Genomic DNA, 27,883 nt, shown 5'->3' on the forward strand with positions numbered 1-27,883 from the left:
CCACCAGTAGTAGCTGTCATAGTTGAAGTGTACCTATGATGAAAATTACAGGCCTCTCTCATCTTTTTAAGTGGGAGAACTTGCACAATTTGTGGCTGACTAAATACTTTTTTGCCCCACTGTATATCATAGAAACCAACCTATCACTTAGCCAAAATTCACATTTTGTCCTGACTCCTGATCACATCCCACCATCTTGTCACCAAATCATCCTCTCTCGGCAGAGAGGTCTGTTAGGCATCCTCATTTATTTACGCATGATAACAGCCCTGTAACAAGGACAAGCCTACAATGACAACCCAAAGCTGGATGGTACTGATTGTTACCTTGCAAATAAAGCATTCTTTTTTCTCTTTGTGCCATCATTGCCGTTGTCAACTGTGGTAAGCTTATTTTGCTTCATTAAAACAGATGGTCCCAATAGCGTTTTGTTCTGAGTCGCATGCTCATTTCATTGTTTTGTGTCAATTTAGACTAGGATGGATTCCCAATGAATAATGACACTATCATTTTCACACGTTTTGAAGCTGTTGTTTGTTGTCGATGTGTGATTATGGAGATGTTATGAATCATCGGAAAAGACGACAACAATGTTTCTGGAATACCCTCATTAACTTTCCCTCAATGTATTGAAAGTAAGATAATTACTGAATCCATGTATTTAATTGGTGATACCTTTAATTCGGTAGGGTTAGGAAACATTCGTATGGCCTCCTTGCAAAGTTGTTTCCATTTCTAATCTGTGGCCCTACTACCTGTTTGTAGCATATGATGCTATTTACAACATATGAATGCATATTATGAGGAACGCGGTGGTCATACTGTCCTACACTCCTTTGATCCACTGCCATTAGGTTACCTCATACTCGGCTCCTCAGAAGCCATCTGTCTCCGAGCCCATGTTTTCTCCTTTCTTCCTCAAGAGTATCTGACCCAAGTGGATTTGGAGGAAGAAAGAGAATGCCAGGAAAGCAACGCGTGGGAGGAGTTTGATAAGGGAGAAGAAAAGGCCACGACAGTGCTCCAACTGTTGAAAAAGCTGGAGAGACCTGATCAATTCCCGTTATACTACTGCGCAGGGCTCAAGCTTCTGTCGCACGCCATTACAGACTGTGAGTACGCTGTTGGGAGTTTCCCCATCTCTCCAAATCTTGTGTGAGTGGGTGTGAATGTTATTTTTTCCGCTTCACTTTCCCCAACCCTCCTCATCCTATCCTGTGGGCCAGAAGGATGTCAATGGATGCTCCTTCAGGTCAAGGAAGGACAGCGTTGACAGGTGGGTTTCTCTTATTCATGGTTCTAGTAGTCGACTCCGACAAAATGCAGTTCATCTACTGTTACTGAAGAAATGTGAAACTCCTAGGAGATCAAATCACTGCACAGACCTAATGTTTGTTGTGGTGGTTATGGTCAATTTGTAATCCTCTGAAAATAAAATCCGGAAGGGAAGACCTGACCTGACCCCTCTGCGGTATTGATTTATCTTCATGGTTCATTTTATCACAGTTCAGCAAAGTCCCCAATATTGCCCAGCCGAGGCGCGAGGTAGGCAGAGGAAAGGACACACGGAAATGCAATGATAAATATGTGTTTACAATCCAAGCATCCATGTGAGCTGTTCTATTACCAACACCTCAGATTGTGTAGAATGCAGAGGTACAGTACTGGATGATTTATGCAAATGTTGAGTGCACTGGGCCTAAGATGCACACGCGTTTGCACTATAATGTCACATTTACATAATATCTGTGAACTGCCGGTATCAACTATACCACCAGTGACAATAATCAATGATCAATGTGGTAGACTACTACCACACATTTCCAGTCTGCGTTTTCACTTCCCTCATATGGATGAATACAACCTGTCAGATGATCTACTGCTTGTAAGACTGACTGTCTTACAATGTCATTCAATGAAAGGGCAAATGTAACATAATTCCCAGTTGAACATCTCTAAGAAGAGTGTAGAAACGGCCTGCTTGACATTACCGGCTCTCTCGCCACCAAATCACCTCAGGGGAGCTTTTTCCCCCCGCTCTTCTAGATTTTCTCTGCACACACGCCCGGTCTCACCATCTTTATGAGGGAAATAGCGGAGGATCTTTGGCTCTGGATGAGTTTTATTTATTCCACTCTCTCCTGCCCTTGACCGCCAGGCATTGTGTTTCTGAAGCCTGGCCACGGGCGCACTGTGATGATGTATGTGGCTCACGGAGGTACGGAGAGGCCTCCCAGTCCTGACGTTATCTGCTCTTCCTAACAGGCACTGGCCAGACGCTGTTCCGATTAAACAATGGCTTCAGTATCATCCATACCAATGACACCGTAAGAAGGTAAGGGGACCCGAGAGACGCCCCTGACTGACACTGATAGGGAGTTAAGGACAGGCCGCCAACCGTGGTCCCAAAAAGTTTTTCAAACCAAAGAGATGCTGTCTTTAAAAGTTACTCTCTCTCTGTTAGTTGCTAGTTAAATATTGACAAAATAGAATGAGCTCCTTTAGAGATTTGGAGGAACCTGTAATATGCTGTGCCCCACGCAATGTACTACATGTATGCATAGTAGGTTTTATGTAGGTTGAGACACTAATCAAAACTCCCTCATGTGAAATTAGTGAGGGTATTATTAGCCTAAAGTCGTCCGCAATTGTTCTCGTGAAGCATTGTGGACTTGTGGTCATATTTCAGACCAGCACATATTGTCAGGAAAGTGGTTCAAGTTTTCAGCAGAAAATAATAAGAAAAATATGCCGTACTCATAAAGAACACAATTTGGTTTCCTTATTTTCAGTTGCCTGTTGCAGAAATCGACAGCGCCATGCGCAGAGGAGCTATGCGTGTCCGTACTGAAATTGTGGAGGGTGATTTGCGATGGAAATGGTTTGTAAGACAAGACATTAGTGTGATATTTCCTCCCCCTATTTTTTGCACATAGATTTTTTTTGTCAAGAGAAATTGTGTGAAGAAAATGCATGAAATGCCAAACATCTTCTATTATCCCATTGTTTTCTCATTATTCTGCCTGTCATGCATTTTTGCCAACTCCTTATTAAGTGCCTACTTGTTCTGTAGTCACACAGGCAATGTGTGCTTAAGTGGCAATCTGGGATTGGTACATCCATTATTTATGAATGACATAGCCATTGATTCTTGAAGAATATAATTTATACATGCCTCGTGTCTTGCAGAGCCCACAAAATATAAGCTTTTTTTACTCCATTATTTGTCAACATTGTAATTGTAAACACACTTTGCTTCATTGTGGTTTGAATCCCGGACTGCCCCTTTTACCACATCAAAATTAATGAACACTTGTAACCAAGAGAAAATAATTGCTCCTTCTCCCAAACGGTGACAAATCAATTATACAGCTATCCAAAACCTGTTGTGCCAATGTCAAAATAGGGGAAATGCATTTGATGTAAAAAAAATCTGCCAATTAAGGAGTCAAGTGCAATTATATTGTTGCTATTGCATTTAAAGTAGGCCTACAATCATCCCCTGACAAATAGCGTTCGAATCGATTGAAAGTGCATGCAATGTGTTATTAAATTCAATCTTTGCCACAACTGTCACTGGAACTGTCCCTGTTGCTGAAGACATGTTTTATCCTGGGCTGCTTGCTTTCAGATGAAAACCAAAAGATGCTGATGAGATGCCCAGCCTCCAAAGAGTACATTGTTGACTTATTTGTATCAGGAATGGCGGCGGTGCGGAAAGAATGCCTGGCGTTTCTGTCTTTGTACTCCCAAACTCCACATGGAAGATGCTTGGCCATTGAGAACCTGAATTTGCACATGTAAGAGATCAGATCCCTGTTGGTAATTGCGTGTTCTGGCTGACAAGAACCACACACTATTATCAAATCAAACCTACCTGCCTTCTCCTCTTTCAGCTCTTTCAGACAGCAGGTAGAGCCGTCCACTCAGAGTTCAGGGAAATTAAAATATGGGGGGAAAGTATGGTTGTAGGGTCGCAAAATATGTTGTGCTCTATTAACAATAAACATTTAATATAGGATTTTACCCCTTATGTACTGTGGGAATTGAAAACATGTTGATATTCTATTGCTATATTTAGTTTCACATCAGACCTGCATTTGCACTTGCTGGTCCCTGTTATTCTGAATATTGTGTCATCCATCTTATTTAATCAGTAAAACAATGATATAGTAAGTTGGATAATTGTCTTGGCTTAAAGAGGTGTTAATGACGTGTGAAAATGAAATATTTGACTTTCTCACACAACTCTGCAGGTTGGTGGGAAACTTGATGATGTGCATATCCACACAGAGCCAGCTGGAAACCACAGCTCTAACTATTTTGGAGAACTTTGCCACAGAAAACCAGTATGTACACTGTAGCTAATGCAATACATAGTTTTTCGTAACAAAATGGTGGATGCTCTTACTTGAAGGAGGGGAAAACTCAGTCACTGAAATATTCTTTTAAGTTTTTATGTATTTTCTTAGCAGCAGATGTCCGAACAAATGGACACTTTTCAGCGTCAGCCTTCGTCAGCGTTTGAAGGACAATGCTATCACAATGATATCACTTCACAGGAAAATATAAATACATATTCTGACTTTGGCCCACCAGGCTAGTCTATTGTATTGCCATATATCATCGGCGTAAATATTAAAGAACAGTTTTAATTCACTTGGCTGGACAGTTAGGAGGCTCCAAGCAAATGCAAAGTGAACAGCGGGGTTGACATCCCAATCCATCACCATGCTCTATCCCACCGTTAATCTCAGTTGAAAGCCGAATGGCCGCTCCATTCCTAAACTCACACTGTCACTTATGAAAATAGAGTCTGCGTCTCTGCATCTCAAGTGGCACCCTTTTCACAAATGTAGTGGTCAAAAGAAGTGCACTAAAAAGGGAATATGGTGTAATTTGGGACTAAGCCACAGAAGCAGAGTCAGAGCCACAGGAATATAGCCAGAGAGCGTATAGTGGTTGAAATGGGAAGATCACAGTCTATTTGGTTGGACTTGAATGGTGCTGGAAGGGATTACATTACTAATGTGAGTCTGGAGCCTTTGTCAAGGACTCGCTTTTTGTTAACGTTTGCGAAAACAATCACCTACTCTACGGTGCTGTTTGTGTGAGACGTCTCACTGGGCACTCACTGGTTTCCACGTCATTTAAACAAAACCAATGTGGAATAGACATTGAATTGACGTCTGTGTCAGGGTTTCCGTTATGAAGATTTGTGACTGGAAAGATTTTAATTTACGGACATTTGAGCAATTTACCAGACATCTATATGCATTCAAATCCGACAGTAGAAAGAGAGAGATAATGAAACCTCCGACCTGGTTTAGCCAACGCCATCAATTCATGAGGGATATTGGCCAAATTAGCAACATTTAGACTAGTTGACCTTAAAAACAGCCCCCCAAAAATTACAAAAACACTATTCCTTGTTTTTCGATGTGTAGCATATGCTAAACTTTATAGCCCTTGGCTTTATTGGTTTTTACTTTCCGAAAACAATAAGTGTCCACTTCACAGTTCAGTTTTTGGCAATTTGGGCGCTAAGTGCATCAGAGCATTGTATGCATTTGCGTCCACTGTATGATATTAATATTAGAAAAAATGACATGAAGGAAGAGAAGCCCCAGAGTGATATAGAGATGTGCCGGCAGCATGCTATGACACCGACATGCATTTGTCAGATGGCTACTGTGTCTGCTAGACAGATATAGGCATACAGAAGGAAGCTTATTGTCAAACCCCTGACCTTAGTCATCTTTGTTTTCTTTATTATTTTGGTTAGGTCAGGGTGTGATGAGGGTGGTATGTGTGTTTTTGTCTTGTCTAGGGTCCTCACCTCAAGTTCAACTGTTAGATTCAGTTGGAGCGCTGGTGCACACTGCCTTCATATCATACGCCGGCAGTAGTTAAGCTTAATAATAGCCACACCACACCAAACCTTCACAAAAGTTTCTAAACTTTATTAGGGTAATAACAAAAGTAAATCAGGCCATTATTTATAGGAAAAATACGAGAAGGCTATTATAATATGGCAAACACAACATTACAGTTGGAACTTAATTTGACCAAAGAAAATGGCTCAAAAGAATGAATCAAAATACTTGGTTTAAAAAGATGAACTGGTTTAAAACATCACAAGAGTTTTGAACACGCTATATTGCAGCAATTAACCTCTAATGATATTTATTTTACAACGGGCCTTCTTATAACTAACTTATCTTAAACTAAAGATGGAGCACACATTTGAAAAGACAATTCTAACTTAATTTAGCCAACGAAAATGTCTCAGCAGAATTAAACAAAACACGTTTAGGGTATTTAAAGAACTGGTTTAGATTAATAGACCTACAATAGTAACAATGATATACAATAATAATAGGCTAATGATAAAGCATATGATTATAAATACGAAAATAAATACATTTAAGTTCCAAAATTGCATTCTCTCTGAATAGCGATTTGCACAGTGGCTTGCATTTGGCCGTGCCAACGCTCTTCTCATCTTTGTCCACTACATTATTCAAACTTGTCCACACAAAGGACATCCCGCTTGTTGTTTTTTCACTGTAGGCATATTGTTTATCCTCTAACTTTCGTTTTACTTCAATGAAAAAAGCCTCAATCTTCGCAATCAACAACAGCCTAGGCCAAGGCTCCTCTCTCACTCTCCCTATCTATCCTCAGCACCACACACACATGCTCGCAGAGTGAGAGAATGGTGGAGTGTGAAATTGGGGTGTAAGCCTATGATAGACAGCCTCTCCAGGACAATTTGTTTGGCTTCAGTTCTACAATTTAATTTAACGTCTTTTCTTTTTTGGTGGGCCAAAAGCCGTCCATTACTTGCTAACGGTGGGGGGTGTGTGTTGACTTATTAAGTATGTGTGTGCTTGTGTGTGTTATAAAACATTTTGATAATGTCGTCACATACTGTGGTTTGGTACCGCACGTCATGACTCATGAATAATAATATAATATCGATTGTGTTTGTAACCTCCTGAGATTCATTGTCCTTGTCCCATACTGTATGCAGTGTGCAGCCAATTATTTTATTGTTCCTTGTCATGTGGGAACCTATTGTATAGAGTATGCTACATCACTATACAGCGTAGGCAAGTGATTTGTAGCATATCTACTGTATATTCTTGAACATTTCATGTTCATCATGGTTAACTCCCTGTTCATGTTACAGATTTTGCTTGCAGTTAAGGGACACGTTTACAACATTGATTGTGCCCCCTTTCGCAAGTCTGCTGGTAAGATATTTGTGTTGGAAGTTAGCTACATCTCATCAAATACTTAATTTGCTCCTGATACTGTAGTTGTTGTTGCCTGGTCCTAGATCTGTCATGCCAAACATGACTACAACCATATGAGTTGGCAATACAGCAAAAGCTAATCTGTGACCAGACATTGTCAAAATATTTTTGGGATAATCTGTCCTTGTGCTCCGCTTGCAGAGAAACATCACCAGATTCAACCAGCATAGTTTCCCATCGCTCATATCAACAATAGGCAATATGATTGGAGATGATGCCATCCATAACGAGGTTGCCAACTGTCAGGAGTTTTGGCAGGCCTTTCTAATCGCCATGGTGAATATTGCTCCATATTGTATTTATGACTAGCTTATTTTAAAGGAGCACGCAACTTTGTTATTTTCCTAAACTGAACTGGGATGTTTATTTTTTTATTTTATAATTTTTCAATTCTAATGATGGCATTCTTGCTTTTTATGACGAGCTTATTTTAAAGGAGCACACAACTTTTTTTATTTTCCTAAACTGAACTGGGATGTTTATTTTTCTATTTTATTATTTTTCAATTCTAATGATGGCACACTTGCTTTTTCTCTTTCCAATAAAATAAAGGTTTTGAAATGTCACAGACTGAAATGTATAAGCCAGAATAGATAACAATGTACAATGGTCATTTCTCATACCAAATCCAGTGAGTGTTGTAATGCACTGTGGTTCTCTATTACAGAAGTGGTGTACTCACTGTGAATACAGAGAGATCCTTTATCCCCTTCTGGGACTGATGATCAACCTCTCTGGTAATCCCTCCACAGCCATCCAGGTACGATAGAGGCTGTTAGGCTGAGAGTATCCCAAATGGCACCATATTCCCTATATAGTGCACTACTTTTGACGAGGGCACATGGCACACTAGGGTGCCATTTGGAGTTGGGCAGTGATTGACTAGTCCTTGGCCCACCTATCAGGGTAACACATCAATTTGATGGGAAGAGGGAGGGAAGGAGGTGAATGGAAAAACAAGAACAAAGAGAGCACTGAGAGCTTTTGTTTCAGACCCTTTGGTGTAATAATAATAAGCACCCCTATGAAAAAGTGATATGTACAGTGAACATTTGATTAACCTTTCTCTCTCTCGCTTTCTTTCTCTCCTTTATCTTGCAGGAGCATGCTGTTCCCATCAGTGGAGTATGCTTGGGCTTGCTGAGTGATCCCGACGGGGGCATCATCACAGTGAGTGGTTGCACCGCAGGGCCCCGACGCAGCTCTGTTGATGAGACCAAAACCACGGCATCTCTCACGGACACTTCTCTACGGCCCCTCTGGCCTATCATGCTCTAACTATCCATATCGCAAGCATTTTTCATATGCAAACAAAGATGGAAGAGATGGGTATTTGGAGAGAAACAATATGACACCATACTTGTTTTATGTATAGCAACTAGTTTTAGATATAAACACAACTCCTGCTTCGTCAGCATGTATTCCGAAGCATTGAAAAGTTAAGATTAGAACACGTATAAGAAAACATAGCACAGTCTGGTCTGAGCAGTCTCAAGGGGCTAAAAACTATTCAGAACGTATCTCGAACATACAGTGCATTCGGAAAGTATTCAGACCCCTTGACTTCTTCCACAGTTTGTTACATTACAGCCATATTCTAAAATGGATTGTAAACTCGGTGGGTCGAGCCCTGAATGCTTATTGGCTGACAGCCATGGTATATCAGACCGTATACCACGGGGATGACAAAACACTTATTTTTACTGCTCAATTTATTTTGGAACCAGTTTATAATAGCAGTATGGCACCTCGGGGGTTTGTGATAAATGGCCAATATTTATATATTTTTTTATTTTGACTGACTTTGGCAAGTCAGTTAAGAACAAATTCAGCCTACCCCAGATGACGCTGGGCTAATTGTGTGGATGTGATGCAGCCTGGATTCGAACCAGAGACTGCAGTGACGCTTCTTGCACTGAGATGGAGTGCCTTAGGCCTCTGCGCCACTCGAGCACCCAAATATACCACCGCTAAGGGCTGTGTCCAGGCATCTACCCTCGGGCCATATTGCTTAATTAAATCAAAAAATGTTCTTCATCAATCTACATACAATACCCCAAAATAGCAAAGCGAAAACAGGTGTTTAGAAATGTTTGTAAATGTATAAAAAATGTAAAACAGAAATACATATTTATATAGGTTTTCATTCCCTTTGCTATGAGACACGAAATTGAGCTCAGGTGCATCCTGTTTCCATTGATCATCCTTGAGATATTTCTACAACTTGATTGGAGTCCACCTGTGGTAAATTCAATTGATTGGACATGATTTGGAAAGGCACACACCTATCTATATAAAGTCCCACAGTTGACAGTGCATGTCAGAGCAAAAACCAAGCCATGAGGTCGAAGGAATTGTCCGTAGAGTTCCAAGACAGAATTATGTCGAGGCACAGATGTGGGGAATGGTACCAAAACATTTCTGCAGTATTGAAATTCCCGAAGAAGACAGTGGCCTGCATCATTCTTAAATGGAAGAAGGTTGGTACCACCAAGACTCTTCCTTGAGATGGCCGCCCGGCCAAACTGAGCAATCGGGGGAGGAGGGCCTTAGTCAAGGCCAAGAACCCGATGGTCACTCTGACAGAGCTCCTGAGTTCCTCTGTGAAGATGGGAGAACCTTCCAGAAGGACAACCATCTCTGCAGCACTCCACCAATCAGGCCTTTAAGGTAAAGTGGCCAGACGGAAGCCACTCCTCAGTAAAATGCACATGACAGCCCACTTGGAGTTTGTCAAAAGGCACCTAAAGGACTCTCAGACCATGAGAAACAAAATTCTCTGGTCTGATGAAACCAAGATTGAACTCTTTGGCCTGAATCTAATCGTCCGGTCAATATAGAAATGCTACCAAAAAACTGTATTGAAACTTGTTACAAATGATGGAGTCACGCATGATTCACCAAATTATATTTTGAAAGAGGAAGAAAAGTACTTTAAGAATATGTTTTCATTTCAGTCTCCTCCATCTCCACTAACTGAAACTAATGGATTTTTTCCCCTAATAATAATGTAAAATTAACATCTGTACAGAAAGACTCATGTGAAGGCCAAATTACACAGGAGGAACTTCTTGATGCAATTAAAGCCTTTAAGGCTGGGAAAGCTCCAGGGCTGGATGGCATACAAAACTTTTTTTGATGTACTCAGAGGACCGTTATTAGCATGTTTTAACCACTCCTATATAAATCAACAACAAGGTCTAATATCATTATTACTGAAACAGGACCCAAGTGGCATATATATAGATCCAGTCCTTTTAAATAATTGGAGACCTCTTACACTTCAGTGTTGTGATGCAAAAATCCTAGCAAAATGCTTGTCGCATAGAATTAAAAAAGTATTGTCAGATATTATTCATTCTAATCAGACAGGTTTTGTAGATGGACAATACATTGGAGATAATATAAGACAAGTACTGGAAACAATAGACCAGGCCTGGTTTTCACAGCTCATTTTGAAAAGGCTTTTAAATAAAGTACGACTGGAGTTTATATGTAAATGCCTAGAATTTCAATTTTGGGGTATCTCTTATAAAATGGGTTAAATTAATGTATAGGACCCTAGGTGTAAAATAGTAAATAATGGCTACATCTCAGAAAGTTTAAAACTATCTAGAGGATTCGAACAAGGTTGTCCACTATCGGCATATCTATTTTATTATTGCATCGAAATGTTAGCTGTTAAAATTATATCAAACAATAATATTAAGGGATTAGAAATCCGTGGCTTAAAAACAAAGGTGTCGTTGTACGCTGATTCATGTTTTCTTTTAAAATCACAATTAGAATCTCTCCACGGCCTCATGAAGGATCTAGATACTTTTGTTATCCTCTCTGGATTAAAATTAAATTATAATAAATGTTACAAATTATATTACGTATTGGATCACTAAAAAAATGCTAATTTTACATTACGTGTAGTTTACCAATTAAATGGTCTGACGGAGATGTGGACATACTCGGTATACAAATCCCAAAAGAAAGAAATTATCTCACTCCAATACATTTTTATCGAAAGTTAGCAAAAATAGATAAGATGTTGCTAACATGGAAAGGAAAATACCTGTCTATTTGTGGAAAAATCACCCTGATTAACTCTTTAGTCATTTAGTCACTTTACCTATTTGCTTATGGTTTTGCCTACACCGAGTGACCTGCTTTTTAAATTATATGATCACTGGTTCTCTAGTAAATTGGTAGGAACATCCTATGTTCAAGAATGGCCCTTTTCCCTTTATTCAGATTACACCTGCTCACTTTCGGGTTGTTTGAAAAGGAAATAATCTCCAAAATATCGTTATTTTTTAAACAAGCCTTAGAAAGTTGGTTGCAATTTCAGTTTAATCCACCCGAAAAGACAGACAAATAATACAACAAATATTGTGGTTAAACTCAAATATACTAATTGATAAAAAACAACAACATATTTTTCGAAGAAATGTTTTTAAAAAGTATAATTTTTGTGAATGATATCATAAATAGGACTGGTGGAGTTACAGTGGGGCAAAAAAGTATTTAGTCAGCCACCAATTGTGTGTCACGACTTCTACCGAAGTCGTTGCCTCTCCTTGTTCGGGCGGTGCTCGGCGTTTGACGTCACCGGTCTTCTAGCCATCATTGATCCTTTTTTCATTTTCCATTGGTTTTGTCTTGTCTTCCCACACCTGTTTTCAATCCCATTCACTACCTGTTGTGTATTTAACCCTCTGTTTCCCCTCATGTCTTTGTCAGAGATTGTTTTATTGTCAGTGTAGTGTGATGTTGTATAGGTGCGCGTCGGATCCTCGTACCCATGTTTGTTTGTTTACGTACATTTAGTGTTATGGAGCATACTCCGTGAACTTTATTAAAAGACTCCATTTTACACTCTATTTGACTCTCCTACGCCTGACTTCCCTGCCACCTATTACACCTATGCATGACATTGTGCAAGTTCTCCCACTTAAAAAGATGAGAGGCCTGTAATTTTCATCATAGGTACACTTCAACTATGATAGACGAAATCAGAAAAAAAATCCAGAAAATCATATTGTAGGATTTTTAATGAATTTATTTGCAAATTATGGTGGAAAATAAGTATTTGGTCAATAACAAAAGTTTATCTCAATACTTTGTTATATACCCTTTGTTGGCAATGACAGAGGTCAAATGTTTTCTGTAAGTCTTCACAAGGTTTTCACACAATGTTGCTGGTATTTAAGCCCATTCCTGAGAATAGAAAGGTTCAGTACTTTTGTGAAGCATCACAGCACAGTTGAAAAATATATGGCAAATCGAAATCCAAAATGGATGATGTTGAGAGATAGATGAGAGAGGTTGAATGGCGCTGATGGGTGGGACGAATAACAATATAACCAATGTAAAACAAACAGGGGTCTGTAAAATGTGTATAGGTTCAGAAATTTTGTGAAATAGCACAGTTACAAATAGAAATCAAACGGGATGGACATCAGAAATAGAGGAAGGACTAAAAACAAACAAAATATAACTATTGTAAAATAGATTGTGTCATTAGGAATTTAGGGCACCTCGGAATAAGTTGTTTAACCGAGTTGCCATCTCCCAAATTAAACTCTAGATGATCTAAGTTACTCATTAATCATTACCTCATATTAGTCGAATTCTGAACAGTCGTAACCTTCTTGGATCTGCGAGAACCCCAACCGTGAGCATTATTTACTAGCTAACTAAATAATTACACAGAATACACATACACAGTTACATGAGACAAAGGTCCCTAGTGGACTGACAAGATATGGCGGCTTATTACACAGAAATAGAGAATGGGGTGGGGAAAATAGAGAAAGAAAAAGGGGACATTTGTCGTTGATACATTCTAGGACTGTCCTCACATTAATCATATACCTTGCACATGAACCGCCGCCCATTTGGAAGAAGAAAAAAGATTGTATTTACACGTTGAATACCGTTCGTTCGTCATTTATCTCGGTCGGAACCAATCACTCTTGGAAAGTTGTTTCAGTGAGCTTTTCCTGTGGGCCACTTGTACATGCTCTGATTGTCCACCAGAGGTCACAATGTCCTTCTTAGTTGTCTCCAATGGGCTGTTTCCTAAGAACAGCTACTTAGCCGTACCAGTGATTGTCTGAGAGGGGAGTTTTCTTCTCCTCTTCCTCGGGTAGATAGTCAAAGTTCCAAAACAACTTTACACGCACAGCTGCAGACCGACGGTGTCCTGTTCTGGTAAGTTCATTTTCTTCACCTCATGTTGAGAGTTTCAGAGTTTCTAACCATTTCAATGTGTGGACCACTGTCTCACGTCTTTCTGGTCTGATATGTTAATTCCTAGCCAGTCCTTTTAAGCACTCTGGTCAAAAAGGGCGGTTCCATCACACTGACACGGTTTTCTGACATCACTCGGGCGTGGCTACTTAATGTGAAAAGGACATTTTTTTATCTCATTAGAAATCACATTCCTATCTTAACAAAAATTAGTTTTTTCACAACAGATTGGATGAAAACTTGATGGCTAAAGGGGGTTTCCTTCCTAAGTTACAGTATTTGGTTCATACAGTTTTTAATAACATCATAATATTACAAACAATATGACATACATTTTCTACATCTACCCACTGACCATTTCCCACATTCGGGTGTGAGAAATATTGTTCCAAAGTTCACTTTTTGGATGTTAAGAGTTTTGGGCTGGCAAAAGTCTTCTGGAGACAAAGGTATTCCTTTGGTTGATACAAAGGAGCCAAGAGAGTCCTTTGCTGCATACAATTTACGACCGGGCATGAGGTGTCACAAAACCCCCACATCAATCCCTCCTCCCCTCTGCGGGTGAGAGGCGTCTGGTAGAAGTTGATCCATTGAAAACCTGATCTTTGGATCCTCACAGGAGAGTCATGACAGCACACAGCCAAGACAATGCAGGAGTGGCTCTTCAGGACATGTCTTTTGAATGTCCTCGAGTGGCCCAGCCAGAGCCAGACTTGAATCTGATCGAACATCTCTGGAGAGACCTGAAAATAGCTCTCCAGCAACGCTCACCCATCCAACTTGACAGAGCTTGAGAGGATCTGCAGAGAAGAATGGGAGGAACTCCCCAAATACTGGTGTGCCAAGCTTGTAGCATCATACCCAAGAAGACTCATGGAAGTAATGGCTGCCAAAGGTGCTTCAACAAAGTACTGAGTAAAGAGTCTGAATAATTATGTAAATGTGATTGTTTTTTGCAAAAATGACTAAAAACCTGTTTTTGCTTTGTCATTATTGGGTATTGTGTGTATATTGATGAGAGAAAAAACAAACAATTTAATCCATTTTAGAATAAGGCTGTAACGTAGCAAGATGTGGAAAAATTCAACGGGTCTTAAAACTTTCCAAATGCACATTCCTAAGAGGATCTCTCTCTCTCTCTCTCTCTCTCTCTCTCTCTCTCTCTCTCTCTCTCTCCGTGTGACATTCAGTGTGACATTAAGGATCTCTCTCTCCGGGTCAGTAAATGTGACAGAATATCAGCAACAGGTGTTGATGACTGCTCTGTTTCTTTCCCCACTCACTCTCTTTCTTTTCCCACTGACTGCATATTGTTCTTTCTCTTGGCCTCAGAGAGCCACAGGTTTGCTGAGTAAAGTGCTCCCACAGTCCCCCGCTGCTACTGAAGACGCCGTGCAGAGAGGAGTCGTGGGGACAATGCGGAGGCTACTGAAAGTAATGCCAAGCATCATTTATTGCCTTTTTTATTATATTTCTTTTAGGTGATCACTGCCTGCCTGATTCAGCTTCTTGATAAAAAAAAAATATGTGTTATATGGACTGATATAATGTATTCTATATACTGTATATGGTGTGAGAGAAATCGTTTTATCTTGCCATGCAGGGATCAGGGAAGACCACCACTAAATATTTGATCAAGACCCTCACAGTGTGCACGGCTATCAGTCAAACGGCTCAGGAGGAGTGGGTGAAATGTGATAAACGTAAGATACATGTATGATGGATTGGTCTTGGTTTTTGAACTAGTGTGTTATGTGAAAGATGCTAAATAACAAAAATTGATATTGTATTATAAGATGTGTCCTCACACATGCGTGTGCGTGTTGGTTTGTGTGTACGAGCACGTCTGTTTTTTATTTTGTTTGTATGTGCCTGTGTGTGTGTGCTTTTGTCTGTGAGTGTACGGGATTACATTGGGCAACTTTTATTTTGTCCTACTCATCAGGACTTCACACCCTGAGGAGGCTCCTGGGTCCCAGCAGTGAGGAGGCAGTGGCAGGGAACGCTGCCCTGTGCCTGGGCCACTGCCTGGGGGTGCGGGGGGCAGCCAGTAGCCTCCTGGGAACCGACACTGTCCTGCTCTTGCTCCGCCTTGCTGCGGGCGACGCCAAGAGAAGTGCTGTGCAGCAAAATTCTGCCATCGCTCTGGGGAAGCTGTGTAAAGCAGAGCCCAGGTAATTTCTATGTTAATTAATCACACGTGCACGTATGCTTACACACACACGCACCCATACACACACACACATACACATGCAGGCACATGCACCCACACACACTCCTCAACATATCAGCTCTTACACTGGCATAACACAGTTATTTATATTTGAGAACTTTCCTACTTTCCTAAAAAAAAAAAAAAATGTATTTTTTTTACTCCAAACATTTAGGAGACACCCAAAAGTACTCATAACATTTTGAATGCTTAGCAGGACAGGAACGTGGTCCAATTCACGCACTTATGAAGAGAACATCACTGGTCATCCCTACTGCCTCTGACCTGGCTGACATACTAAACACAAATGCTTTGTTTGTAAATTATGTCTGCGTGTTGCACTGTGTCCCTGGCCATCAGTACATTTTTAAAATAAAATAATTGTGCTATCTGGTTTGCTTAATATAAGCCATTTGAAATTATTTATACTTTTACTTTTGACACTTAAGTATATTTAAAACCAAATACTTTTAGACTTTTACTCAAGTAGTATTTCACTGGGTGAGTTTCACTTTTATATTAAGGTACTTTTATATTAAGGTATCTTTTCTTTTACTTAAGTATGGCAATTGAGTACTTTTTCCGCCACTGAGATTATAGACTACCGATCGCTGTCCATCAAATCAACGTTTATAGCTCCAATAGTGCAGTATTACCCAGCAATACAAAATAATACACACATAATTCCAAAATTAAGAAATATCAGAACGAGCAATGTCAGTGTCCGGAATATACAGTACTAGTCACAAGGTTGGACACACCTACTCATTCAAGGGTTTTTCTTTATTTTCAATATTTTCAACATTGTAGAACAATTGTGAAGACATCACAACTATGAAATAACACATATGGAATCATGTAGTAACCAAAAACGTGTTCAACAAATCAAAATTTGAAATTCTTCAAAGTAGCCACCCTTTGCCTTCATGACATCTTTGCACACTCTTGGCATTCTCTCAACCAGCTTCACCTGGAATGATTTACAAAAGTATTGAAGGAGTTCCTACATATGCTCAGCACTTGTTGGCTGGTTTTCCTTCACTCTGCGGTCCAACTCATCCCAAACCATCTCAATTCGGCTAAGGTCGGGTGATTGTGGAAGCCAGGTCATCTGATGCAGCACTCCATCACTCTCATTATTGCTCAAATAGCCCTTACACAGCCTGGAGGTGTGTTGGGTCATTGTCCTGTTGAAAAACAAATAATAGTCCCAATAAGCGCAAACCAGATGGGATTGAGTATCGCTGCAGAATGCTGTGGTAGCCATGCTGGTGTGTGCCTTGAATTCTAAATAAATCACTGACAATGTCACCAGCAATGCACCCCCACACCATCACACCTCCGCCTCCATGTTTCATGGTGGGAACTACACGTAGATCATCTGTTCACCTACTCTACATCTCACAAAGACACAGCGGTTGGAACTAGAAATCTCTAATTTGGACTCATCAGACCAAAGGACATATTCCACCAGTCTAATGTCCATTGCTCGTGTTTCTTGGCCCAAGCAAGTTTCTTCTTCTTATTGGTGTCCTTTAGTAGTGGTTTCTTTGTAGCAATTCAGCCATGAAGGCCTGAATTGGGTCTTCCTTTCTTGTGGCGGTCCCCATGAGAGCCATTTTCATCATAGCGCTTGATGGTTCTTTACACTTTCTGCATTGACTGACCTTCATGTCTTAAAGTAATGATGGACTGTCGCTTCTCTTTCCTTATTTGAGCTGTTCTTGCCATAATATGGACTTGGTATTTTACCAAATATGGCTATCGTCTGTATACCACCCCTACCTTGTCACAACACAACTGATTGGCTCAAATGCATTAAGAAGGAAAGAAATTCCACAAATGTAATTTTAACAAGGCACACCTGTCAATTGTAATGCATTCCAGGTGACTATCTCATGAAGCTGGTTGAGAGAATGCCAAAGTGTGCAAAGCTGTCATCAAGGCAAAGGGTGACTACTTTGAAGAATCTAAAATATTTTTGTTTAACACTTTTTTGGTTACTACATAATTCCATGTGTTATTTCGTAGTTTTGATGTCTTCACTATTATTTTACAATGTAGAAAATAGTAAAAATAAAGAAAAACCCTTGAATGAGGAGGTGTGCTTCCAATCTTTTGAATGGTACTGCATGTATTATGGTTTTTATAGATGGTATGGACATATTCATAGAGAACGTGTTTACAGCAGTTATATAGGTGTTCCTAATGGTTTGGACACTTAGACTCAGTATACATATGAAGTGGGTATAACAGTATATAAATATTAAAGTGATCAGTGTTCAATGACTCAGGGTAGGGTACTGGGTGTAGGCTGGTTAGGGGTGACTGTTTAACAGTCTGATGGCCTGGAGAGAAGCTGTTGTCTTTGGTTCCCAGATTTGATGCACCTGTACTGTCTCTGTCTTCTAGATGGTAGCGGGGTGGACAAGCCATAGCTCGGGTGACTGAGGTCTTTGATGGTCTTCTTGGCCTATCTTTGCCCCCTTGGCCTATCTTTTGCTGTAGGTGTCCTGGAGAGTAGGCAGTGTGCCCCCAGTGATGTGTTGGGCTGACCTTAGCACCCTCTGGAGAGCACTGAGGATGCGGGTGGTGCAGCTGCCCTACCAGGTGGTGATACAGCCCAGAATGTTCTTGATGGTGTATCTGTAGAAGTCTTAGGGGCCAAGCTGTATTTCTTCAGCCTCCTGAGGTTGAAGAGGTGCTATTGTGCCTTCTTCACCATGCTGTCGGTGTGGAGGGATCATTTCAGGTCCTCGGTGATGTGCACGCCAAGGAACTTGAGAATCTTTTGACCCTCTCAACTGGGGGAATGCTCTCTCTGCTTTCTCCTGTAGTCCACGATCAGCTCCTTCATTTTGTTGACGTTGAGGGAGAGGTTATTTTCCTGGCACCACTCCACCAGGGCTCTCACCTTCTCGCTGTAGGCTGTTTAGTTGTTGGCAATCAGTCCTATCACTTTTGTGTTGTCAGCAAACTTGATGATTGAGTTGGCAATGTGAGTGGCCAATCAGTCATGAGTCAGGAAGTCTAGGACCCATTTGCACAGGGCGAGGTTCAGAACCAGGGCCCTGAGCTTAGTGATGCGCTTCGGAGGGCACTATGGTTTTGAATACTCAGCTGTAGTCAATGAACAGCATTCTTACATAGGTATTTATTTTGTCCAGGTGGGATAGGGCAATGTGCAGTGCAATGGCGATTGCGTCGTCCATGGGTCTGTTGGGGCGGTATGCAAATTGTAGTGGTTCTAGGGTGTCGGGTAAAGTGGAGTTGATATGATCCTTAACTGGCCTCTCAAAGCACTTCATGATGACAGAATTGGGATGCCGCCTGGGCCGACAGCCTTGCGAGGGTTAACGCCTAAATGACTTACTCACTTCGGCCATGGAGAATGAGAGCACACAGTCCTTGTGAGAAGCAGTTTGATGTTGTTTTCCTCAAAGCAGGCAAAGAAGGTGTTTCGCTTGTCTGGCTGGCTTTTCCTTTATAATCAGTGATTGTCTGGAGTCCCTGCCACATATGTCATGTCTGACGTTGAACTGCGACTCCACTTTGTACCTTGAATGTCGTTTTGCCTCTTTGCCTTACGGAGGTCATAGCTGGTCTGTTTGTACACGTCCATGTTCCCAGTCGCCTTGCTATGGTTAAATGCGGTGGTTTGTGCTTTCAGTTTTGCGCAAGTGTTGCCATCTATCCACGTTTTTTAGTTTGGATAAGTTATAATCAAACAAAGTCACTGAGGCCGTGTATACGTCGGTACTATTTCCGGAACATTTCCCAGTCCGCGTAATCAAAACAATCTTGAAGAATATATTCAGATTGGTCAGACCAACGTTGAATAATCCTTACCACAGGTGCTTCCTGCTTAAATTTTTGCCTATGGTTGGAGAAGAGCAGAATGGAGGTGTGATATGATTTGCCGAAGGGAGGGTAGGGGAGGGCCTTGTAGTCGTACCGGAAGGGAGAGTAGCAATGATCCAGAGTCCCCGATGTTCGTGTAGCACAATAGATGTGTTGATAGAATTTCTGTAGCATTTTCCTCAGATTTCCTTTATTAATCCATGGTGCTGAAATTGTGAAATGTCTACGTGGCTGCCTAACGAATTGATGATAGGCTTTCTGTGGTGCCATGGCACGTAGCCATTGCTTTGCTTTAGCTAATGTATAAATGTTTATTTGGGAGGGCAATTGGCCGTCATTTTGTCATGTTAAGTCTAACATTTCACAAAGTTATACACACAAAGCTATGCTGCCATTTAGACAGCTGGCTGGCAGGAATAATGTAATTACTTGTAATTAAAGTTGGACATTCAAACATTGACGATTGTAAAATACATTTTTGATGCAACAGCATACTAATCAGCTATACTACCAACATATTTTTGGGAATATACAGTCCTGTATATCTCCCAGCTGGGATAGAAAGTTGTTGTGCGTAAAACCAGTCTATTAATCCCAAATTATAGTCAGTCCACCCTCAAAACACTTGCTTACTAGGGATTGTTTCATTATGCAGTATTTCCTACTATCTACAGCTAGGCTATATACTGTATGTAGCTCCTAATTAACTACTGTTTATAAACCTTTCTTAAAATGACACATCAAATAGCCAAACAATGAGGAAAAAAGTAGTCGGCTTTAGGATAAATTCAGCCACTATTTATTGTTGAACTCAACAGGTTTCAAGGTAAGTTAAATCAAGTCAAACGAAATCTTCTCTGGTCTCCTGAAGTCCTCCTTCCTGCTTTTCTGTTTTTGAGCTTGTCTCTTTCTTTTTTCTATCTTGAGGCCTCTAGTAGCTACAGTATGCGTCAGCATCGCCTTGCGTTTTTCTGTGGGCAAATGTTTTCATCACGGCCTGTAGGTCCAGGTTGCCTGGACTGCCTATACTGAGTATTGCCAACCAAGACAGTCATTACTGAGACATTGTGCATTATATGTCCATTGCGCTGCACACATTTGAAACTTAGTCTTGAATGATGCATGCTAAGATACACAATTCAAATGCAAGTTCACCAGTACGAACAAAATCGCAATCTGCTTTTTTTTTGTTCAAGCCCTCAAGAAGTGTTGTCAGCTAAAGATGATCGTCTGTTTGCATCAGATGATTTATTGGCTGTTCACTATCCAGACGACTTGTACCCAGAGCTTCCTATACAGTTAGTCATTTCTTTCTGTAGCATGTTGAGGCCGGCAATTATGAGAGGCTCAATCAAAGATGTTGCAGAACTGCTGTATTTGAAGCAGCACTCTCTTCTGCCCAGTTTCCCTGATGTTGCTACGGTAATCAGGCTGTTTTTAATCATCCCTTTCACTGTCGCTTCTGTCGCTTCTGCAGAGAAGCCTTCATTAGAAATGTACATAAAAACCCCATGCCATTACACACAAGTATGTAACCTTCATTTCGACATATAGGCTACTGGCCTAACTGTTACTCTCTTAAGATACTATGCAAGATGTTGACATACGTATGGGATTAAGAACAACATTGTAGCGAATTCAAAAGGGCACCACGAAAGGGACTGGTGCATGCAACTCCATTTCTCTTCGCGGTCAGTAACGGTAACAAGAGAGTGAACTTCATTCGGTGTCCTGACAATGCACCATGGCCGTTAGAATGGTATTGCTTTGAGGATAGTGTGTGTGTGTGTGTGTGTGTGTGTGTGTGTGTGTGTGTGTGTGTGTGTGTGTGTGTAGTACAGTCACGCCTGTTAAATATGTATTTACTCATAACATGATGCAGCCATCACCATACTTGAAGAGTAGTACCCCCCCTCCATACACACACAGCTCACCCATCTCTACCTATGTATTTAACCATCCAAGTCAGTGTGGTTCCTCCCTCTGAAAAGACCCTATCTCTGGCGCAACCTCTTCCAGGTCCTAATACTTATAGTAATATGGGTAGTATGTGCTAAAAGAGCGAGGATTTTCTTGTTACTAAAGCCAATTCTAAGGTATAAGTTTCACCAGGTCATCTAATTAAGGTTTTAACGGTGGCGCACACAGCAACAGGGAGCCATTCTCAAAATAAAATGTTGGGTTTATTCTCAAAATATTGTCCCTTTATTCTCGAGATATTGCCACTTTAGTTTCGAAATATTGTCACTTTATTCACGCTATTTTATTTAGACTATATTTTAGGATATTTCAGGTTTTTAAAGTACTATCCGTGCCCCCCAAAAAATCCAAGTATTCTTTTTTTTAAATTCACTTTGCCCTAATACTCTTACGTACAGGTCGTGTGTCAACCTCTGGCTCATTCTTTATGCTGTTCTGTTCTCGTTTGCCTGGAAATACTGTGTGGAAATAAGGGAGTAAGTATCCCTTAAAAGTTATTTGTAATAAATATAATTTATTTAGGATAACATTTTATACAGAACTCTTATCTTGTTTAAAACACAATTTTAAAACATAACTTAATGCTGAATTTAAAATGGATTCAATTGAGATTTTGTGGCACTGGCCTACACACAATACCTCATTATGTTTTTAGAAATGTTTCCAAAGTGCATTAAAAAGGAAAAGCTGAAATGTGAATTGAGTCATGTATTCAACCCCTTTCTTATTTTTATTTTTTTTAAACCTTTATTTAACTCACCAAGTCAGTTAAGAGCAAATTCTTATTTACAATGACGGCCTACCCGGGGAACAGTGGGTTAACTGCCTTGTTCAGGGGCAGAGCAACAGATTTGTACCTTGTCCGCTCAGGGATTCGATCCAGCAACCTTTCGGTTACTGGCCATACGATCTAACCTTATGGCAAGCCTAATAAGTTCAGGAGTAAAAATGTGCTTAACAAGTCACATAATAAAGTGCATGTACTCACTTTGTATGCAATAATAGTGTTTAACATGACTTTTTAATTACTATCTCATCTCTGTACCCCACAATTATATGTAAGGTCCTTCATTCGAGCAGGGAATTTGAAACACAGATTCAACAACGAAGACCAGGGAGGTTTTCCAATGCCTCACAAAGAAGGGTACTTATTGGGGATAAAAAAGCAGACATTGAATATCCCTTTGAGCATTGTGTGTCACACCCTGATCTGTTTTTCACCTGTCCTTGTATTTTGTCTCCACCACCCTCCAGGTGTCACCCATCTTCCCCATTATCCACTGTGTATTTACAGTGGGGCAAAAAAAGTATTTAGTCAGCCACCAATTGTGCCAGTTCTCCCACTTAAAAAGATGAAAGAAGCCTGTAATTTTCATCATAGGTACACTTCAACTATGACAGAATTTTTTTTTTTTAAATCCAGAAAATCACATTGTAGGATTTTTTATGAATTTATTAGCAAAATATGGTGGAAAATAAGTATTTGGTCAATAACAAAAGTTTATCTCAATACTTTGTTACATATCCTTTGTTGGCAATGACAGAGGTCAAACGTTTTCTGTAAGTCTTCACAAGGTTTTCACACACTGTTGCTGGTATTTTGGCCCATTCCTCCATGCAGATCTACTCTAGAGCAGTGATGTTTTGGGGCTGTTGCTGGGCAACACGGACTTTCAACTCCCTCCAAAATTTTCTATGGGGTTGAGATCTGGAGATTGGCTAGGCCACTCCACGACCTTGAAATGCTTCTTACGAAGCCACTCCTTCGTTGCCCGGGCGGTGAGTTTGGGATCATTGTCATGTCATGTCATCAGTCGTCCTGGTCCCTTTGCAGAAAAACAGCCCCAAAGCATGATGTTTCTACCCCCATGCTTCACAGTAGGTATGGTGTTCTTTGGATGCAACTCAGCATTCTTTGTCCTCCAAACACGACGAGTTGAGTTTTTACCAAAAAGTTATATTTTGGTTTCATCTGACCATATGACATTCTCCGAATCTTCTTCTGGATCATCCAAATGCTCTCTAGCAAACTTCAGACAGGCCTGGACATGTACTGGCTTAAGCAGGGGGACACGTCTGGCACTGCCGGATTTGAGTCCCTGCCGGCATAGTGTGTTACTGATGGTAGGCTTTGTTACTTTGGTCCCAGCTCTCTGCAGGTCATTCACTAGGTCCCACCCGTGTGGTTCTGGGATTTTTGCTCACCGTTCTTGTGATCATTTTGACCCCGCGGGGTGAGATCTTGCGTGGAGCCCCAGATCGAGGGAGATTATCAGTGGTCTTGTATGTCTTCCATTTCCTAATAATTGCTCCCACAGTTGATTTCTTCAAACCAAGCTGCTTACCTATTGCAGATTCAGTCTTTCCAGCCTGGTGCAGGTCTACCATTTTGTTTTTGGTGTCCTTTGACAGCTTTTTGGTTTTGGCCATAGTGGAGTTTGGAGTGTGACTGTTTCAGGTTGTGGACAGGTGTCTTTTATACTGATAACAAGTTCAAACAGGTGCCATTAATACAGGTAACGAGTGGAGGACAGAGGAGCCTCTTAAAGAAGAAGTTACAGGTCTGTGGGAGCCAGAAATCTTGCTTGTTTGTAGGTGACCAAATACTTATTTTCCACCATAATTTGCAAATAAATTCATTAAAAATCCTACAATGTGATTTTCTGGATTTTGTTTCTCTAATTTTGTCTGTCATAGTTGAAGTGTACCTATGATGAAAATTACAGGCCTCTCTCATCTTTTTAAGTGGGAGAACTTCAGAACCAGTTCGTGTTGTTTGTTCAAGCTTACCAGCATTTTGTCTCAGCTCCTGTTTTTCCCTAGTCTCTCTCTTTCTCATCCTCCTGGTTTTTGACCTTTGCCTGTCCTGACCCTATACCCGCCAGGCTGACCACTGTCTGTCTCTGATCCTGAGTCTGCCTGCCGTCCTGTACCTTTGCTCCACCTCTGGATTACCGAGCTCTGCCTGACTTGACCCTGAGCCTGCTTGCGGTCCTGTACCTTGGCCACTGCTCTGGATTATTGACCCCTGCCTACCTTAACCTGTCGTTTGCCTGCCCCTGTGGTTACATAATCATTGTTACTTCACACAGTCTGCACTTGGGTCTTACCTTGATTCCTGATAGTATGAACTGGCCATGACTGACCCAGCAGACTTGGACCAGCTCCGCAACGCCATTTCCTCCCAAGGAGCCACCATTGTTAGACATGAGGAGATGCTTCGTGGTCTGATGGAAGGGTTCCAGGACGTGGCCGAACGTCATGACCTAGCATTGTTGGATCCCACCTTGCATCTGATGAACTCTGGAAGTCCCTGATAGGTTCTGAGCTTACCCGAGTTCCTCCAAGAGCCTCCGAAGACTGCCGATTCACCGCTTCCCGAGCCGATGCAGCTCGGTAGGGCTGGGCTGTCTCCAGCCGAACGCGTACACAGATTTGAGACCCAGAGTTGTCTGTATTGCGGTATTGCCGGTCATTTTGTGTCTACTTGTCCCTTCAAGAGACTCAGCTCATTTGTTGGAGTGAGTACTCTGGTGTGTACTAAAGATAATTGTTCTTCTCCCCTTACTCGCCCCCTTCTCCATGCCACCCTGCTGTGGGGCGACCAGCCCAAGTCTCTCCAGGTACTCATCAACTCGGGGGCTGATGTGAGTCTAATGGACGTGGTTACATAAACATTGACTTCACCGTCTGCACTTCAATACACCCAGTGACTACAAAGATACTGGTGTCCTTCCTAACTCAGTTGCCAGAGAGGAAGGAAACTGCTCAGGAATTTCACCATGAGGCCAATGGTGACTTTAAAACAGTTACAGAGTTTAATGGCTGTGATAGAAGAGAACTGAGGATGGATCAAAAACATTGTAGTTACTCCACCTAACTAACCTAAATGACATAGTGAAAAGAAGGAAGCCTGTACATAATAAAAATATTACAAAATATGCATCCTGTTTGCAGTAAGGCACTTAAGTAATACTACAAAAAATATGGCTAAGAAATTATATTTTTGTCCTGAATACAAAGAGTTATGTTTGGAGCAAATCCAAAACATCACTGAGTACAGCTCTTCATATTTTCAAGCATAGAGGTGGCTGCATCATGTTATGAGTATGCTTGTCATCGGTAAGGTCTAGGGAGTTTCATAGCAAAATCCTAGAGGAAAACCTGGTTTAGTCTGCTTTTCTACAGACACTGCCAAAACATTGTCAAAGAAGGAACTTTATGTCCTGAATAAAAAGAGTACAGTTTTGACTTCAATCGGCTTGAAAATCTATGGCAAGACATGAAAATGGCTATCTAGCAATGATCAACAACCAACTTGACAGAGCATGAAGAATTTATTTAAAGGATAATGTGCAAATATTGTACAATCCAGGTGTGCAAAGCTCTTAGAGACTGACCCAGAAAGACTCACCACTGTAATCACTGCCAAAGGTGATTATAACATTTCTATATTTCATTCTCAGTAAATTTGCTAAAATAAAATAAAACGTGTTCCCTTTGTCATTATTGGATATTGTTTGTAGATTGGTGATTTAAAAAAAGCAATTTAATCCATTTTGAATTCAGGCTGTAACACAATAATGTAGAATAAGTCAAGGGCGTGAATACTTTCCGAAGGCACTGTATATGCTCCTCCTACTAAACTCTGTGGTGCAGTAGACAGCAGCCTTCAGCAAGTTGTTTCTACCCTGCTGATGCGGATGTAACTGTTGTCCCAACTGATGTGCGATGGCAGAAACACGTTTAACCTCGAAGTGCTCTAAGTTTAATCTTGAAGAGGCAGAAAAGAGGCAGAATACCCTATACATTAAAGGAGTCTGCTCTGTGCCTCTACTCCTCTTTTGACTTCCCAAGACAACATCGAATTCAGGGGAGAAAAAAGAATAGAATAGGTTCACCCACAGGTCAACTTAGAGGGACATCATTATGTTTGCTTACATGATTCTTGTCTGTTTTTGTTTCTAGGCATATGGCAAAACTCAGAGAACTTCACGGATTGGAGATACTCCACTCCTGTATGAAGCTGATCACATGAGTCTCTCCAACCGACCACAAAAAAGGCTCCCAGTCTTTTTATATCCCTTTCTTGTGCGTGAAAACAAAGTTCACATATGCCATTTGGAAATGACACCTTTCATTCAGCATATCACGCTTAACATATCCTGAGGCAAGACATTTTTTTAAGTAGCTGTTTCTTAAGCCTTTTTTTTTTTCATTGTAGCACGGTTTTATATTCCCATGTACCCCCCTGTGTTCTGTTGTGTATTATGACAGGTTGCCCAAGGACAATGTAGCTAAGCCTCACACAGGGTTTTTAATTTTCTGTTATGAAACACTAACTAGTAAATGAAAAAGTTCCTCCCTACCAGCTGGCGTAATATTTAATATGTAAAGTTTAACTTCAAACAGCGTTTAAGATGTTCAGATAGCTAAGCAGAGTGCATGCTATTAAACAAAAGTCATTCTTTTGCATTTAGTTGTTCTTTGCATTTTGTACACAAACAAGGTCATAAACATTAGCAAAGTGTTCAGTTACGCCAAGTTGGCTCGTTCACCCTCTGAATGGCATACATACTGTACACAATCCATGTCTCAATTGTCTCCAGGCTTAAAAATCCTACTTTAACATGTCTCCTCCCCTTCATCTACACTGATTGAAGTGGATTGAACAGGTGACATCAATAAGGGATCATAGTTTTCACCTGGATTCACCTGTCTTGGAAATAGCAGGTGTTCCTAATGTTTTGTACACTCAGTGAACATCACTCAGCCATTTCCTAACATACAGTGGGGGTTCAAAATGATTGGCACCCTTGATAAAGAGGAGCAAAAAATACTTTATAAAATAAATAACACAAATACTGAGCTATTTTGTATTCTCAATTTAAACACATATTGAGAATATTATTTTATACAAATACCATTGCTCAGAGAAAGATTTTGTTTAACATGTAATATTTGTATTCTCAAACAGATAGGGGAGAACATTGTCACTGCTAAGTTTAGTATTTAGTCATTTTTATTATAAACTGAGAATAGAATATTCTTCTAAACATTATTGTGGATGCTACCATGATAACGGATAATATTGAATGAATTGTGAGTAATGGCGATTGAGAAAGTTACAGAGGCACAAACATCATACACCCAAGTCATGCTAACCTCTCCCCATTACCAATAATAGGGAGGTTAGTATGTCTTGGCCGTATTCATTTTGTGCCTCTGTAACTTTATCACTCATCAATGCCACAATACATTATTT

General features: G+C 40.6%; 1 protein-coding gene across 1 annotated transcript in view; it reads left to right on the forward strand.

Annotated features, from left to right (window-relative positions):
• ttc12 (tetratricopeptide repeat domain 12) overlaps nt 1-27,093 on the forward strand; it is a 42,993-nt gene extending 15,900 nt beyond the window's left edge. Inside the window, exons 9-21 of the mRNA XM_064984197.1 lie at nt 924-1,112; nt 2,266-2,335; nt 2,793-2,881; nt 3,632-3,800; nt 4,257-4,349; nt 7,196-7,259; nt 7,464-7,598; nt 7,990-8,082; nt 8,424-8,492; nt 14,898-14,999; nt 15,169-15,268; nt 15,511-15,739; nt 26,587-27,093. Coding sequence (XP_064840269.1) covers nt 924-1,112; nt 2,266-2,335; nt 2,793-2,881; nt 3,632-3,800; nt 4,257-4,349; nt 7,196-7,259; nt 7,464-7,598; nt 7,990-8,082; nt 8,424-8,492; nt 14,898-14,999; nt 15,169-15,268; nt 15,511-15,739; nt 26,587-26,656 — 1,472 coding nt within the window. The 3' untranslated portion in view covers nt 26,657-27,093. The remainder of the gene's footprint in view (nt 1-923; nt 1,113-2,265; nt 2,336-2,792; nt 2,882-3,631; nt 3,801-4,256; nt 4,350-7,195; nt 7,260-7,463; nt 7,599-7,989; nt 8,083-8,423; nt 8,493-14,897; nt 15,000-15,168; nt 15,269-15,510; nt 15,740-26,586) is intronic.
• Nucleotides 27,094-27,883: the final 790 nt, after the last annotated feature.

This window comes from Oncorhynchus masou, chromosome 13 (assembly GCF_036934945.1).
Source record: "Oncorhynchus masou masou isolate Uvic2021 chromosome 13, UVic_Omas_1.1, whole genome shotgun sequence".
In the NCBI taxonomy this organism is placed as follows: Eukaryota; Metazoa; Chordata; class Actinopteri; order Salmoniformes; family Salmonidae; genus Oncorhynchus; species Oncorhynchus masou.